Raw genomic sequence first — 14,992 nt, 5'->3', positions numbered from 1 at the left:
TTTAAAAGGTCTGCAGGCGAAACAAAACAGTCATTTGGCGATTAAAGTTTGTTGCCTTTATTAGTTGGGTTAAAAATATCGGTGAAATACCTGTTCCATAATGTGGCATTCAATACCTGTGGTTGTCTTTCCAGAAAAAAGGGTTGATTTACCCTGTTATTCTTTTGGAGAGCAGCAATTTCAAGGTCCTCACAGGCTGTAGTTATAATTTCTGCTTTACTTTTTTCAATTGCTTGATTATAAAGCACTCTCGCAGTTCTAACTGCTACCTGGTCCCGAAGCACCTCTTTGGTGATTTAAAAAAAAAAAAAAGACTTGTAGGCTTTTTAGCATTCATGAATAAACCAACATCTCACATGATTAGCTGTTCCAGATATGTGTGTATGTGTGTTGACTTTTGCACCTTGTTTTTCTTTGAGGGAGTCCGCTTCACAAGACCTGTTGTGACTCCACCCTTGGTACACAATATACCAGCACACTGGCTCCCCTTAGATTGCTCTCTTCAGTCATCTGGTTTAGACATTCGGGATCGTTGCTCAGGGATCGATGTGGTAACAGACTGGTTCTGTCTTCCATGTCCCAGCATTTCCCCCTTCAAACATTATGAAAACAATGTTAATGTGAGAATTTGGCCGTTTGTGATGCCGGGACTTCGGGTCCAACTGTTGCGCACCGTTAAACTTCAATGCACCACTGTCTTGAGCTGCTGATCTTGTCTAGTCTTGAGCACTGGAAATTACACCCTTCCATTCTGTCCTAGTTGTAACATGGAATATCCCTGGAATTCGCATGGAGTGATCCTCATGCTGCCAAAAGCTTTAAGGTGACAGGGGAAAGGAGGTGGAATATCACAGGATGTAAAGACAGGCCTCAGCAGAGACCCCACTTATTTGAAGCAGAAGATATGCCTAAGGCAGAGGAAGGGGAATCTGTGCCCCCCCCCCCGCAATGCATTCTGTAGAGTCAACTCAAGGAGATTCCAAAGGCAGTCTCCTCCAAGGCCTCTGACATGGAGGAGGTCGAGTTCCTCGATTGAGGAATGCAACATACACCAGCCTTGTGACCCAAGCCTAAGTTGATGCCACGACTCTCTACAGCAGTTCAAGGTCCGTCTTGAGCCTCAAAAGGCACATCAACAGAGGCAGATCATCTCTTCTACGGGAGTCTGCCATCAAGCCTGGGGTAGAGCTGGAAAAAGCACAAGCATTCGGATTCCACTGCTCCAGCCGGGATGCCTAGGAATCAAGAGGCTGGATTGATTCCTACGAAGGTTCAATCTAAGAGCATTAAACCGCACCACACATCCACACCATCTCACAGCATTAAGGCACTGAATATCCATAATATGATAGAACTTTATACCTCAGATTCCTCATCCATTCCCCAATCATCAGACTAGATCTTGAAAAACGTTGAAGCAGTAACCACGCATGCCAGAAGGTGGAGCCTGGGGCTCTGTGACGACGTCCTCCTGAGCCAGTGTGAAGTGCGCTGGCCCACATAGGTGCTGTTTTTGTGCGCTGCCATCTGTTCCTTTCTTTCTGTGCCTAAAGACATAAATTCAGCGCTACCCCATGTCTCTTTGAGACCATTTGTCAATGTAATTTCGTGCCGTTAATTGCCAGTGTGCCAGGGTCTTATCTCCCAACCTATCAACAGGGTTTAAGCTTTGTGGCAATTGTCACAGATAGATGTCTGTAACTGATCCCTACTTGGTCTGCCTACGGTGAATCTGTCGTCCCATGACTCTGGAGCATGCAGTGACTGTATCCTGATGCAGCCAAAGGCCACTGGACTGAGAAAGGAATTTGTTGGTCACAGTGCACCAGAGGAAATAGTGTCTGTCAAAGTAAAGGGGAAGATCCCACTTCCACGACAAGTCAAGGTTTTCGGGTAAGCTCAAGAAAAAGAAGTTGTCTAAGCCAGACTCAACCCCGTTGTTCCCCTCTAAGTCCCCAGCGAGGGTGTAGGGATGTCATTGTGTCTCCAGTACCCACTCCAACAGCCGTTTCACAGAACCTGTTCCTGACCCCCTTCCGCTTACCAGCCCGGGGGCAGCTCCTTTACAGCTCAAGGAGTTTCCCGATGCAATGATGCGCTTATTTACTCGACAGATGCCCTCTGGAATGCATTCGGGTCCCATGTTGGACCTAAGAAATCTCCCAACTAGACTCCTGCCAGCAGGAGCTCCCTTGGTGTCGGTTGGGTCCTCTGAATCCGTACCTAGATTTTTACCGCCTCTGGCACAAGTCTAGTTTCTGGCACCAATCACTAGGCCAGAGCTCGATCCAATGATGCCAATATCAACTTCACCAGTGCTAGACAACGACAGCCGAACGCTAGTGCTATTCGACTCACATGGGCCACATCAACCTGGTCCTAGGCTGCGCTTGACACCACTTGTTCATTTCCACATGGGAAATCTATCTGACATTGACACTGTCCCTCCTACCCCAAGGCAGGCAGCATTTTATTCATGACTTATCTGTTACTGGCTCTGACACATATGGTGCAGGGGATAACGTTACTTAGCTATTCCAGTACGACAGCTGGTATGATGACCTCAAAGACACCTGTGATCTGGATACTTCTTCAGAAAATGTAATGTTCTCTTCTCCTGGGTTGGATACAGAAAAGAGAGGAAGTCATTCACTAGAGTGGTGTGCAGAGATGCAGAAATCAATTACCTCGATCTGCCACCCAAGAAGTCAAGACTAATGTGCTTCCTGAGGTCCTACAATCTGGACAACCCTTTTCAGAACCTCTCCTCCCTGTTAACAAGACTCTAGGTGAAACCCTTTTGGGGAGCTGGGCCAAGCCCTGCATGGAGGCCCCAGTCATCTGCCAGGTTGTCCTCCGTCACAGTCCTGCACCTGGGTACCAGACCTTTCTCACCCAAAATCCCTTTCCTAGTCTGGTAGTGCAGGCTTAGTCCAGTAAAGTCAACTCAAATATGTTCCCACCCACCTCTCCGGTTAGGAAGAAGAAAAGGAGCTACCCTTTCGGGTGCAGAGTGTTCTTGTCCACCAATCTTACCCTACCTTCTGTCAGTACCACATCTCCTGGGTTGCTACATCCATGCCTTATGGAACTCAGTGTCCCAGGCTGTACCACTTGTACCTGAGGAAGCCTGAGCTATCCTCTCACAAGCCTTGCAAGATAACAGTGATTCAGTTAAGTTCACAATCTGCCTTTGCCTTGACACATTGTCTCATTAAGCAGAGTTAGTGGTACCAGTGTGGCTCTCCGGAGACACGCATGGCTGCAGTCCACTGTTTTTTCTGGTAATGTCTAATCAGTCCTTATGCACATGCCTTTTGACGGTGACCAACTTTTCGGGGGCACGGCAGGTGCATAGAGTACTTCAAAGATAACAGAGCCACAGCCTGCTCCTTTGGGTTGTCTTCCACTCCACTTCAGCCACCTTCACAACTTCGTCTCATATGTGGCTTTGGTTGGGGGTTTCAGTATTGCCAATAGATGCTACAGGCTCCGTAGCCTCCCCAGCCCTTTGTGGCCTGGGTTTACCATAGATTACATGGTCAACAGAAGCAGAGAGCATCCCAGTTTACAGCAGCTCCGGCTGCCACAGCCCCAAAGCCTGTTTGATATGTCCCTAGCGAAACACAGCCAACCTGTTGGCAGTAGGATCTGACATTTCTTGTTACGAGAGTGGAATGCCATCACCTCATAAGAGGTGGGAGTTACAGATCGTTCAACAGGGCTATGCCCTTCTATTCCTGGATATCTCACCTCCCTTGGCACACTCCCATGAAGGGCTAACTGAGGACCATTTGTTTCTTTTAAGACTGGAAGTGCAGTCTCTTTCGGCCAAAGAGAGGGGTTGGTCTCAGAAGTAGGATGTGGACGTTGTTCTCTTTCTGGCGCCGAAAAAGAAAGCTTTCATCTCATATTGGATCTTCGCCCTCTAAACTCTTTCCTGCGAAAGAACATATTCGAAATATTCACCTTGGCCCGGGTCCCGTCTGCCGTTGACCCGGAGACTGGGTGGTAGCCTTTGACTGGCAAGAAGCTTATTTCCACATTCCCATCCTGCAGGCCTACTGACACTTGCTGTTGTTTACGGTGGGTCAGGAGCATTTCCAGTTCACTGATCTCCCCTTTGGCCTCACCAGAGCCCTCAGGTGTTCACCAAAGTGATGGCGGTGGTTGCAGCTCATCTTCAGATGGTCAGCAGTCGCTGTCTTCCTCTACCTCAACGACTAGCTGTTGGAGGGGTGTTCACCCCAGGCAGTCGTCATGCACCTCAACGATACAGCACATTTTTTAACATCATTGGAGTTCACTCATTGAAGGCACGTCTGAATCTTTCACAGACACTCCCTTTTATCTGAGCTATTCTGTATATGGTGCAATTTCACACCTACCCCCCCTGGGTCAGAATCCAGGACATTCAAGGTATGATCTTGGTGTTTTAGCCTCGGTCCTGGATTTCAGCGAAGATGACCCTGAGGCTGCTAGTACTGCTAGCCTCCTACATCCTACTGTTCAGGCATGCTAAGTGGCATACGCGGGCTCTGGAGTGGGATCTGAAGCCTCCGTGTTCAAAGCATTAGGGGATCTATGAGATTTGTTCCATATTTTGGGAGAGAAAGATCTGCAATGGAGGATATTGGACGACAATTGGGTCAGTGGAAAATCCCTTTTTCTACTGCACCCACAGCTGACAGTTGTGACCAATATATCATTTATGAGTTGGGGTAGCCACCTGGGAGAGGTGGGTAATAGAGGCATCTAGTCTTTGGTGGAAACTCTGCTCCACATCAACCTTTTGGAGTTGAGAGGCATTCGCGTGTTGAGCCTTCCTGCCATTCATCAAAGGAAGGCTGTTTCAGGTGTGCACAGATGCCACTACCATGTGGTACTTCAACAAGCAAGGGAGGGTGGGGTCATGGGCTCTGTGCCAGGAGGCCCTGGACGTGGCTGTAATGCCAGGTGATTTTCCTGTGGGTTCAGTACCTGGCTGGGATCTTTGAACATCAGGGTACAAACTCAGCCATCTATGCCTAGGGGATTGTGAATGACTGTTGCACTAGAGGCGGCACAAGGTATTTTCCAAAAATTGCGAGAGCCTTTGATAGATCTGTTTGCCACCACCAGAAACGTGCAACATTAACACTTCTGCATGGTGGAAGTTCTAAAGCGGGCCTCTTTTGGAGACTAATTCTGCTTAGAGTGGAACCCAGGACTCCTGTATGCCATCCAGCCAGTACTACTACTGCCCAGACTTCTGAAGAAGATGAGGAATGACAGGGCCCAAGTCATCCTAGTGACTCCAGATTGGGCAAGGAGCGTATGGTATCCCGAAACCCTGGGCATGAGCATCAGGTCACCTATCTGGCTGCCCCTTTAGTGGGACCTCCTGTCGCAGCAGAATAATAATCCACATTTGTAAAGCGCACAATCACCCGTAAGGGTCTCTAGGCGCTGGGGGCCGTCGGGAAGATTAATCAAGCTATTGCCCAGAGTCACATCGTGCTGGGCTAATCTGCCGCCGGTGCCGGGGATCAAACCGTGATCTACAGATTCCAGTCAGTCGCCCTAGCCGCGGCGCCACACCTCTTCCTGTACCCAAACCTGCACACTCTCCCCTTTCATGCTCGGGGATAGAGCTCCGTCTATCATCCCCTATGGTATCGCTTTGTTCGCCCTAAGTTGGCAGGGTATGCTCAGACGTGGGTCCCTTGCTCACTCTACCACTGGATTCAAGATAGCCTGGCTGATGAGGATTATGAATCCAAAACCGGTCTCAGGATGCTTGTTTCCGGTCCAGGGACGACATGGCTTGGCAGTTCGGGCTGCATTGTTCCCATGAGGCACAGGGTCAGACTGATTTGCATATGGCCATGCTCGAACTGGGGTGGTGGAGTGAGCTAAAGAATGGTGATGGATTAAACCCAGATCAGTTGACTGGGGGTGAGTGTTTGATTTGCTCAAACGCTCCGTCCATCATCCCCTTTGGTATCTGGGATTGAGCGGCAACAGTTGAACACTTATGACCTTCCTCCAGAGGTCATGGAAGTCGTCCTTGGCACCAAGGCGTTCCTCTCAGCAAATCTGTATACACCTGCCGTTGGGGCTGGTTTGTGGCCTGGTGCGTGACTAAGCAAGTCAACCCACTTCATGGCAAGCAGTCCCAAGGATTTGTTGTTCGTGTTGTCCTCAGCCCTGCAAGGCCTTGTTTTGGGCACAGGTGAATGGTACCTGTCTGCTCTTTCGGCCTTTTTATGTTTGCTAGACTGGCTTTCTTTGTTTAAATGACCAGTTGTGATACGTTTCCTTAATGGAAAAAAAAATCCTTACCCCCAGGAGATTTGGATGTCGTTTTGACCTTTCTAATGTGTTCTCCATTTAAACGTGTGCATATCTGTATTCTCCGGTTGCTCACTCATAAGGTGGTCTTCTGTTTTGTCATAACAATGGCAAGGAGGGTATTGCTTTGGAATAGCAACATGTTGTTAGGCATTCCCTATCTAGACTTGCTTCCGCAGATGACCATCACCACTGAAGCATCTTTTGTGGGTGGGGTCAGGAGCTCACCTCCACAAAATAACTATCCAAGGCACCTGGCTCCCTCTGCACCATGGGTGCCATATAAACTACTTGGAGCATCAAGCCTTCTGACTAGCCCTGGAAGTGTTCCTCCCACTTCTGCAGGGGAAAAAAGTACTAATTGCAGAAAACACAACAGCTTTGTTCTACATCCAGAAGCCGGTTGGACCCTGCTCCCCTCAACTCAAATTACCTTCTCACTCATCACCAGTGTCCGCTTAAACACCCAGATGCAAAACAGCTGAACCACTCAATCTGGCACCTGAGTTCCCCATGGTTTGGTATTCTCACTCTTCCACAGAATTGCATGCTTATCCTGCTGAAAGTGCGAAAACCTCTACTTGCACCTGTTACGTCGCTAAGTGAAAAGGTTTATGCATTACTGCATTTCCAAGCAGTTCAACCCCTTTAAGGAAAATGCTTACACTTAAATGCAGTTACAGCATTCCTACAATTGCCCACCAGAAATTAAAGACTTCATAGGGGGGTCTAAAGAGGGAATACCTCTAAAGATGCCTATTGCACACGTTTGGAACCTCAGTGTGGTCCCCACACGACTCATGAACCCCTTCACTCATGTCAACTACAGTTCTTGTCGTGAAAGGTGGCTTTCTTAATAGCCATCACCTACCTAAGACATATGAGTGGAGTCTTTCTATTTTTAGAAAGTCTACTGAGCTTTTTTGTAGCCTTCACCATACCCCACAGGGGCCATGCCATCTTGAAACCTGGCACTGTAAGATGTAGAGTTAAGTGCATCCAGACTTGCTATGCCAAGGCGAACAGGCACTCTCTGTGCTCCCTAGAGCCCACTCTTCATGTAAAAAGGTTGCGACCTTAGCCATTTTAGGTCACATCCCTTTAACGGATATTTGCTAAGTTGTTACTTGGTCAACAACACATATCTTCAAGCATTATTGCATGGTCATTCGAGTACATCATCAAGCTTTAGTTGGCCAAGCAGTATCAAGAACGCTTCTTCAAACATCTACATCATCTGCTTGCTAGCCGCCTCGGGGGGGGGGGGTGCTTTACAGTCTATTAAGAGCACAGAGAACGTGGTACGGTAACTATCTGTTCATAACGTGTAGTGTTGTAGATTCATATGCCCCCCCCCCCTCCTCCGTGGAAGCAAGCAATGATAACTCATATGTTCCATGTCCTTAAATGTTCTTGACTCTGCACACCCCACTCTGTCTTTGATACTATGCTTCACTTCCACTACTCCAACGTTGAGCGTAAAACAATCCGAGGTGGAGCCAGTGTGCTGGCGTGTTTTAGACCAAGGGTGTCATAACAGGTCTTATGACTTTTGACTTCTTCAAAGAAAAATCCGATGCAAATGTGTGGACAGAACACTAGATGATAGAAATATGCAAAGCATGTCTACTACAGCGCCATACACCACTAACAGACAGATATGTAGGTAACATTTCCATATAGATAGAGATCTCGAGTTAGTTATACTGATGTACAAATACATAGACACAGCAATGAAAATGAATGTCCCAAAATCCTGCAACTGCACTAAAAGTGCGCATTCACCTACTTATTACTACAATACAAAGGTAAAATTGCACTTAATTACCTCAATCGAGCAAACGTGACATTACAAAAAGACCGGTTACTGCCTCACAGATTGTGTATTGTAATAGTTTAACACTTGGAACCAATTCTCCTAATAGTCACAAGGCCTTAACAATGTGATTTTGTCTTACTGAACAATTTCTACCCCCTTACATCCTGGTTTTGATTAAATATCTTGTTTTAAAACAAATAAACATGAACAAATACAAGTGCATCTACTATAAATCAGATGTGTACAATCTGTAGAATTTTACAATCAAAACAGCAAACCACAGTCCCAGTTGGGGGTGGGGCCTGAAGGATTCATCATTCAGTAGCGAACTAAAGGTTCCTTATGTGGTCCCTGCAATCCTCAAGTTCTAGGATAGCTTGTGTCTTGCTCTGTACAATTGTATAATGTACAATTGAATAGGTGCATAGAGAACCGACTGCAGTAATCCATACCTAGGTTCACAACTCGTTCAGTAGGATCCTGACAAGAAAGGATGCCCCCTACTTCCTAGATTTAAATGTGCGAGATGTTTTTCTCCTAAGTCTGAATGGGCTTCCTTTAGGTCACCCATGGCGAGTTTTAAAAAGTCCCTTCCGACTGCTCCTCTAGGCCCATCCATCCTGGGAACTGGATTGTAGTGGCACAGAATGTGCTGCTAGTGTTAACGAAAATATTGTCATAAAACCACCTGCATGTAGCTTTGGTTGTCTGCCATTGCTGTGGATAAGGTACCTATGCTGTGCACCGTTGGCACCTCAAACAAGCGATAGACTGCAGGCTGTGTTGCGTTTCTCGTAATCCCAGTCTTCTGCATGCAGCTTCACTGTCCTTACTAACCTGCACAGTGTTATTAACCTAATTACAACTGTTAAATAGCATATTAATCCTCACTGTTTGGAATAACTCCTAATTTGAAATGTTAACCCATTTTGTTATTTCCAGAGAAGTGCAGATTTTCATCCCTTTCTATCCCTTATGATTTGGTTCAAAGATAGCATGTTGATTCTGTGTTGCGTAGGTTGGCCCATGTACTTGTATGAAATTCCACATACGGTTTCTTGTGAGTGATGACTTTTGCCTGTCAGATGTGGTTTCTTTAGTGACGACCATATCAAATCTTGCCCATATGTTGATTGGTGTGAGGATATATTTGTTGAGCATATGGTCCACAGTGTCCTGCACAGGTTAAGGCTATATACGTTTCAATGTATACCTTTATCCATATTTGGCAGATTGGAAATGCTACGGTAATGCAGAATACACAGAAGTCATTTTTGTGATTTTGCTATTCTTCTTGCCCCTATATCTGGAACCACTGATTTCCCTGCGCAAGGCTCTGGTGGTGGCTGGGGCTTGGTGGAACCAGCCTTGTATTTGGTCCGTCTGCTTGTGACCTACACTACAAGCATTGAAACGCTTGCTGAACAGTACCTATTTCTAAGGGCCAGTGTTGTTTTCTTGCTTTCTGTAGTTATTCCCTTCATAAGGTACTGGTTACTTTCTGATAGTCAGCTGGAGTGCTAGATAATACTCAGAGGTGTTTTTCTCAGGTCCCGTGCGTTCTGGAATGAACGTTGGTGCTGACACCTGGTTACTTGGAAAGTGTTTTTGATGATCACCTTGTACTCATTTTTCGCTCCGTCTGGAAAGTGCACAATATGCATAGGTAAGGTATGTGGGACTGAGACAGCGGTCCTGAGAAACCACGTCAAAGACGAGTGGCAAAATTCTGGTTTGGAACGCAGGAGTCCACAGGACGATGTGAAGTAGTTTATTTAAAGCAAGACAAACTAGAGTATAAAAGGGTATGATTTGACTCAATAGGTGTTTTAACTTACAAAGTTCAGTAAGAAGAGTATGTTTGTTTTTGGTTTGCAAAACCCCTTCTCTCTCTAGCCTGTGTTTCAATTAAATGTAATAAAATGTTATCCACCTTCACCACCCTTCTCCCTTGCCTCACCCTTCTCCATGAGGATGTCATTTTTTTGGTATAACCTGTACCTCGCACTAGATCTCCAACATCAGCTGTATTACTTGAGTACCTGTTCGCTATCTGCAAAAAAATCAAGCTTCCTGTAGCATACCCAGTCTGTCTGCTGCTGAGCTTTGCTTCTGTGCTGCCAGGCTTCAGTGTCTGTAGCTGGTTCATCTTGTCAGCACTGTTTTACCTTACTTGTTTTTATTGATTTCAAAATGGTGTCACATTCCACCCTGCCATTGGGATACTCTTGGCCATAATCTGGTTATGTGAGCTACAAATGAGAATGGTGGTGTTTTTGAAAGTTTTTTCTCAGCCGTTCAAGCCGTAATTTGTGGTCATGATTAAGACATGGCTCATAAAGCAATCATTGACAGACAACAGAATCCCTGTGGCGGTATTGCAGAGTTGGCACAATCATATTTGAATATTCTGACTTGATAGTTTATTTTGGAGGCTTTGCTAAGCACAGAAATGCAAGCCTTTCTACTCGCTCAGACCATCACTTTGAAAAAGTGGTGTCCTTTCATGAGTGCTCTAGCCCTTCAAGCCATCACTAGTAATAGCCTTCCTTGCACAAGTTGGTCCAGCCTGCCCATACTGACACCCAAGACCATACTAGCAACTGACCTGGCTAATCCTGGTGCCCACTATCCTTTGTTCCGCTTTTCTGATGGTCCTTGCGAGCTTTGGGGTAGTTCTTGTGTTGGGAGCCCAGTGTCTGTGACCGGCCGCAAAGAAAGCCAGAGTATTTCATAAGTTTACAAATCTGTGGCATTTGCCAATAATAGTAAAGGGCCGGAACAAGGCTTAACTCCCATATATCTTCAACATGGCCTTCAGTGTGCCTATGTGCAAAAGAGCTGGATTTTGCACGACTGCGGGCATTCCCCTTGTCTTTCGAGTGGGATCTGCCAGATCCGATTCAACAGAGAGAAGCGATCATGGTGACCTACTATTGCTAAGGATCATCAAGCTTAATTGTTGCCAGAATCAGTCACTCTCACTCATCACTGCATGTTTGCGGAAAGCTATGCTTGAAATCAAAACAGGGTGGTTAAGGAATTCTCGCTGCCGAATGTTGCATGTCGGTCCTTGCCTTGTATTTATTTGTTCGAATTTCAAGAACTTGCTTATGTTCCATCTAGTCCTCTGGCATTGCCCAAATAGCATGATGGGGATGACACGGTTATGAGATGTGGACTGTAAATTTTGCCGCCCCCTTCTCCGCTCTCCAAATCTCCCCCACTTTTTCCTGGTTCTGTTTCTCCAGGTTATTCGAAGAGGATGGCTAACTCTCAATAACATCAGCATCATGAAGGGCGGATCAAAGGAATATTGGTTCGTGCTGACAGCTGAGTCTTTATCGTGGTACAAGGATGAGGAGGTAAGCAGTGGGTTAAAAAAATATATATATTTGGGGGGTGCATGAGAATCCGTTTTGTGCTGAGTTGTAGACGTTTATATTATGTCTTGGTATACTGTTCTCCGGGAGTTTTCTGTTATAGTTGACGTTTCAAAATAATAGTTGTAAGCTGTTGGGGACAATGGCAATGTCAGGTTTTGACCCAAATAATTAGTGGACTAGTAGACAAAAATACCCAATGTCAGTAAAGCAGTCCCTACTGCTAACACTCCTGTCCACTATGGTGGTGGACTCTGAATCTGGGGTTGTGAAGGTGAGTGCTGCTGAAAGGGCTTTAAGACACTTTAAGCATGGGTTCCTAAATGCAGATAAGTGTTCTGAGTAAGACTCATTGAAGAGAGTTAGTGTAATGGGTTTAGGCAATTTCATATTACTGGAAGTCAAGAGATTATGCTATCAATTTCGTAGGATGATTAGATGACACTGTGTTGCTACATCATCATGCATGTTTTCTGCCCTGGGCTTTAAATTATCAGATCACTGCATTCTCTGTGTTGTAGTCTGTTTGCTTCCGTTGGGCCATATGTATTAATGCTCTTCATAATGTAGCTTAGTGTATATGTATTAAATTTTTCAGTGGCTTAAGGAGATTTTGGTTCCATTCATAAACATTTATTTGCCAAATCAGGGCATTCAAGGGTGTGTAACCTTGGTTGAGTTCTACAGAACCTTTTGCTGCTGTAAAGAATGATGTGAATAAGGAAACTGCAGGACTTAAATGACAAGGCTTGATGAAGGATCAAGATTATAACCTAGAATCACAGAAGGTCGGTAAAAACGGGTGTTCGTTAACCATCTTTGCAGATCGCATTGACTTCTTCCAGACAGAGCTTGATGGGGTTGTCAGCTTCTGCTCTTAAAGTGTGGGCTATTCGGCTTCTGACCTGGTGTTGTGAGAATGATATGGTGTTGACAGCCAAACACTTACTGGACTTCGGTTCAGTATATTTGTGGTAGAATAGTATTACTAGGTAAATGAATTAAATCATGGGATGGGAAAAGAAATGTTGGTTTGTAGGATGATAAATAATATTATGTGATTTTTTTTTAGTCATTTAGTGCCATAGGGTGCGCATGCGAAATCTCTAAAAGCAGAGATGAGACTTGTAGCAGGGATCTGTATAGATCTATTTAGTCTGGAGAGTATTGTACCTTCTTTGGTGTGTATGCCACGAACGCTTGTGTTTAAAATGTGCATTGTTGCTGTGTTAATGAATAAGCTTAAGTGATTGCATGCGTTAGACCAAGTTAGTGTGTTTTGATGATGTATGCTCCTGTGTTGATCAGACTTGGGATACAGATAGTCTGGATAAGTTTAACTTTTGAAACATTTTTGCTTTTATGTATTACTAAGAGTTGGACATGGAATACATATTTCAAATCACTTTTAGTTCTAGTATGTTTGACATAGATGTTGAAGCTACACCATATCTGAGACAGTTATGCAGCTTTTAAAAGACAAGTGTTTGAAATGCCTCTTGGGGCAGCAAAGAGATGCAATGGTTTACTGTAGGATCTCTAAATCATGTAAAATACAGAAGACATTACCCCTTAGAGTAAAAAGCTTTGTGAGGCATTGCTACCATATCTTCATTCAGGGAACAAATATGTATTAATTATAATATCTAGGGGTTAGGAGAAAGTGTATATTTCCATATAGTAATTTTTCTTTACTGCATTGAGTGAAGTTTTCTCGGCTTTCTGTACAACAAAGAGCTTTTTTACAGTACTCAATGGCGCAAACATTTTTCAACTATTTCAAATCACCCAACAACGTTGTCATTCTGGAGTCCAGTTAAGAACTTGTGTAAACAAAATTGAATTAGAACTGTTAAAGATCTTTTTAATTTTTGTATAAGTGGGGAACCTAAAAAAAGCGTGCTTCTGTGTTAGTCAGTTGTTTTTCTTTTGGCATATGCTGATTGAATTGGTTATAAAAGTTTTGAACCCCTAAAGTCCGAGGCTTTTTTTCCACCATATTTCAAACCCCTTATTGACTATTTGGGATACTTCGTGCTTATGCGCCATAACTTTTTTCCACGTATGATATCCTTGTCAAATTTGTTTTCTATTTTCCCATCATCATAGGGACTGTAAGGGTACCCAGGTGTCTGCGTTGTCTTTGAGGAGACCAAGAATATAGCCAAAATATATCTAAATTTAGGGTTTTGGGGCAAAAATGCTGCAAAAGAGGTTTTTTTCTTTCCTTTAAAAATGGCGTTGACAAAACTTTGCTGTTCTTCAATCACCATCTTCCCAGCTTTCAGAAACAATATGTAGGACACTAGGCTTGTGTTGCAGTTATCCTCCCCCACTTGTTGCCCCCTTTTTAGTAGCTACCATATGCTGATGCTCGACTGACAGTGCACTGAGGCCTGCTTACCGGACCTCTGTGCCAGTGCTCCTTCCCCTAAACAAGGTGTTGTCTAATTATGCTACAATTGTCTAAGGATGTTAGCACCCCTGTAAGTCTCTAGTAAAAGGTACCTAAGGTGCCTAGAGCATGGGTGCTAAAGAGGGTCCAAAAGGATTGCAACATATTGTATGCCACCCTAAGGGAACCCCACACAAATTCCACACAGACTGCCATTGCAGACTGCCTGACTTGGTGTAAACCATTAGTGAAAACATGACATGACACTCCTGTGTGCCATGTCAAAGTTCACTGCACCTAATATATGTAAGTCACCCATAGAGCAGGCCTTTGAGCCCTAAGGCAAGGTGCATTATATTTTATGTGAGGACATATCTGCATGAGCAGATATTCCCCTGTGATGTCTAGTTCTATTATTATGTTGTAATCAAAAAGAGAGAGGAGAACTAGAGAGACTAGTCCGTTTCCCCAGTTTATATGTTAGCAATCAATGAGAACTAGCTCTGGTTTAAATTGTTTGTATGTCTGCGCGTGTAGGAAAACAATTAGATTTTATGAAGGCCCTCACCCACCAACTTAGTCAGTGGCATGCTTCATCATCGGGCCCCACCCGAGATACCGAGTGTACCACAGGTGTGCTTCGACGCCAGATTACTGCGGAGCGGGTTTTTTTGGTTTGTGAGGGTGCTGCGAGTGTGCTCTGAGTGAGGTTTAAAATACTGTCCTGGGTGTCCCAAAGACTGTTTTAATGGTGGGCCCCAGGCAGTCTATAAAAACAAAGGCTTTCGGATGTGCACTGTAGGCTTATGGCCTCCGATGTCCTGTGCGGTCAACTAGTTTCAGCCAGGCCTTTTCTTCTACTGGCTTTCGTCAGAACCTTATATGTGTAGGGTGTTGCATGGGTTTGTATGAGTTTGTCAGTGCCCTGTGTGTAAAGCACACGCTACGGTGCTTATATGTACAAGAGGCGTTTCCTCTCGAGTTGTACACCTGATTTTAGCGAACACCTCAGCATGGCGCTCAGCCGGGGGCCAGGACCATGTGCACTTGCGCGATGTCGCT

At 45.0% G+C, this 14,992-nt stretch overlaps 1 protein-coding gene across 3 annotated transcripts in view; it reads left to right on the top strand.

Moving 5' to 3' along the window:
- Nucleotides 1-14,992, top strand: part of DNM2 (dynamin 2) — a 779,238-nt gene that overhangs the window by 493,661 nt on the left and 270,585 nt on the right. For all 3 annotated transcript variants that reach the window (XM_078685110.1, XM_078685099.1, XM_078685090.1), the window contains exon 14: nt 11,404-11,517. In XM_078685110.1, the coding sequence (XP_078541236.1) occupies nt 11,404-11,517 (114 nt within the window). The remainder of the gene's footprint in view (nt 1-11,403; nt 11,518-14,992) is intronic.

The sequence above is a fragment of the Lissotriton helveticus genome, chromosome 1_1 (assembly GCF_964261635.1).
Source record: "Lissotriton helveticus chromosome 1_1, aLisHel1.1, whole genome shotgun sequence".
In the NCBI taxonomy this organism is placed as follows: Eukaryota; Metazoa; Chordata; class Amphibia; order Caudata; family Salamandridae; genus Lissotriton; species Lissotriton helveticus.
This window is presented reverse-complemented; position numbering and strand designations above follow the sequence as displayed.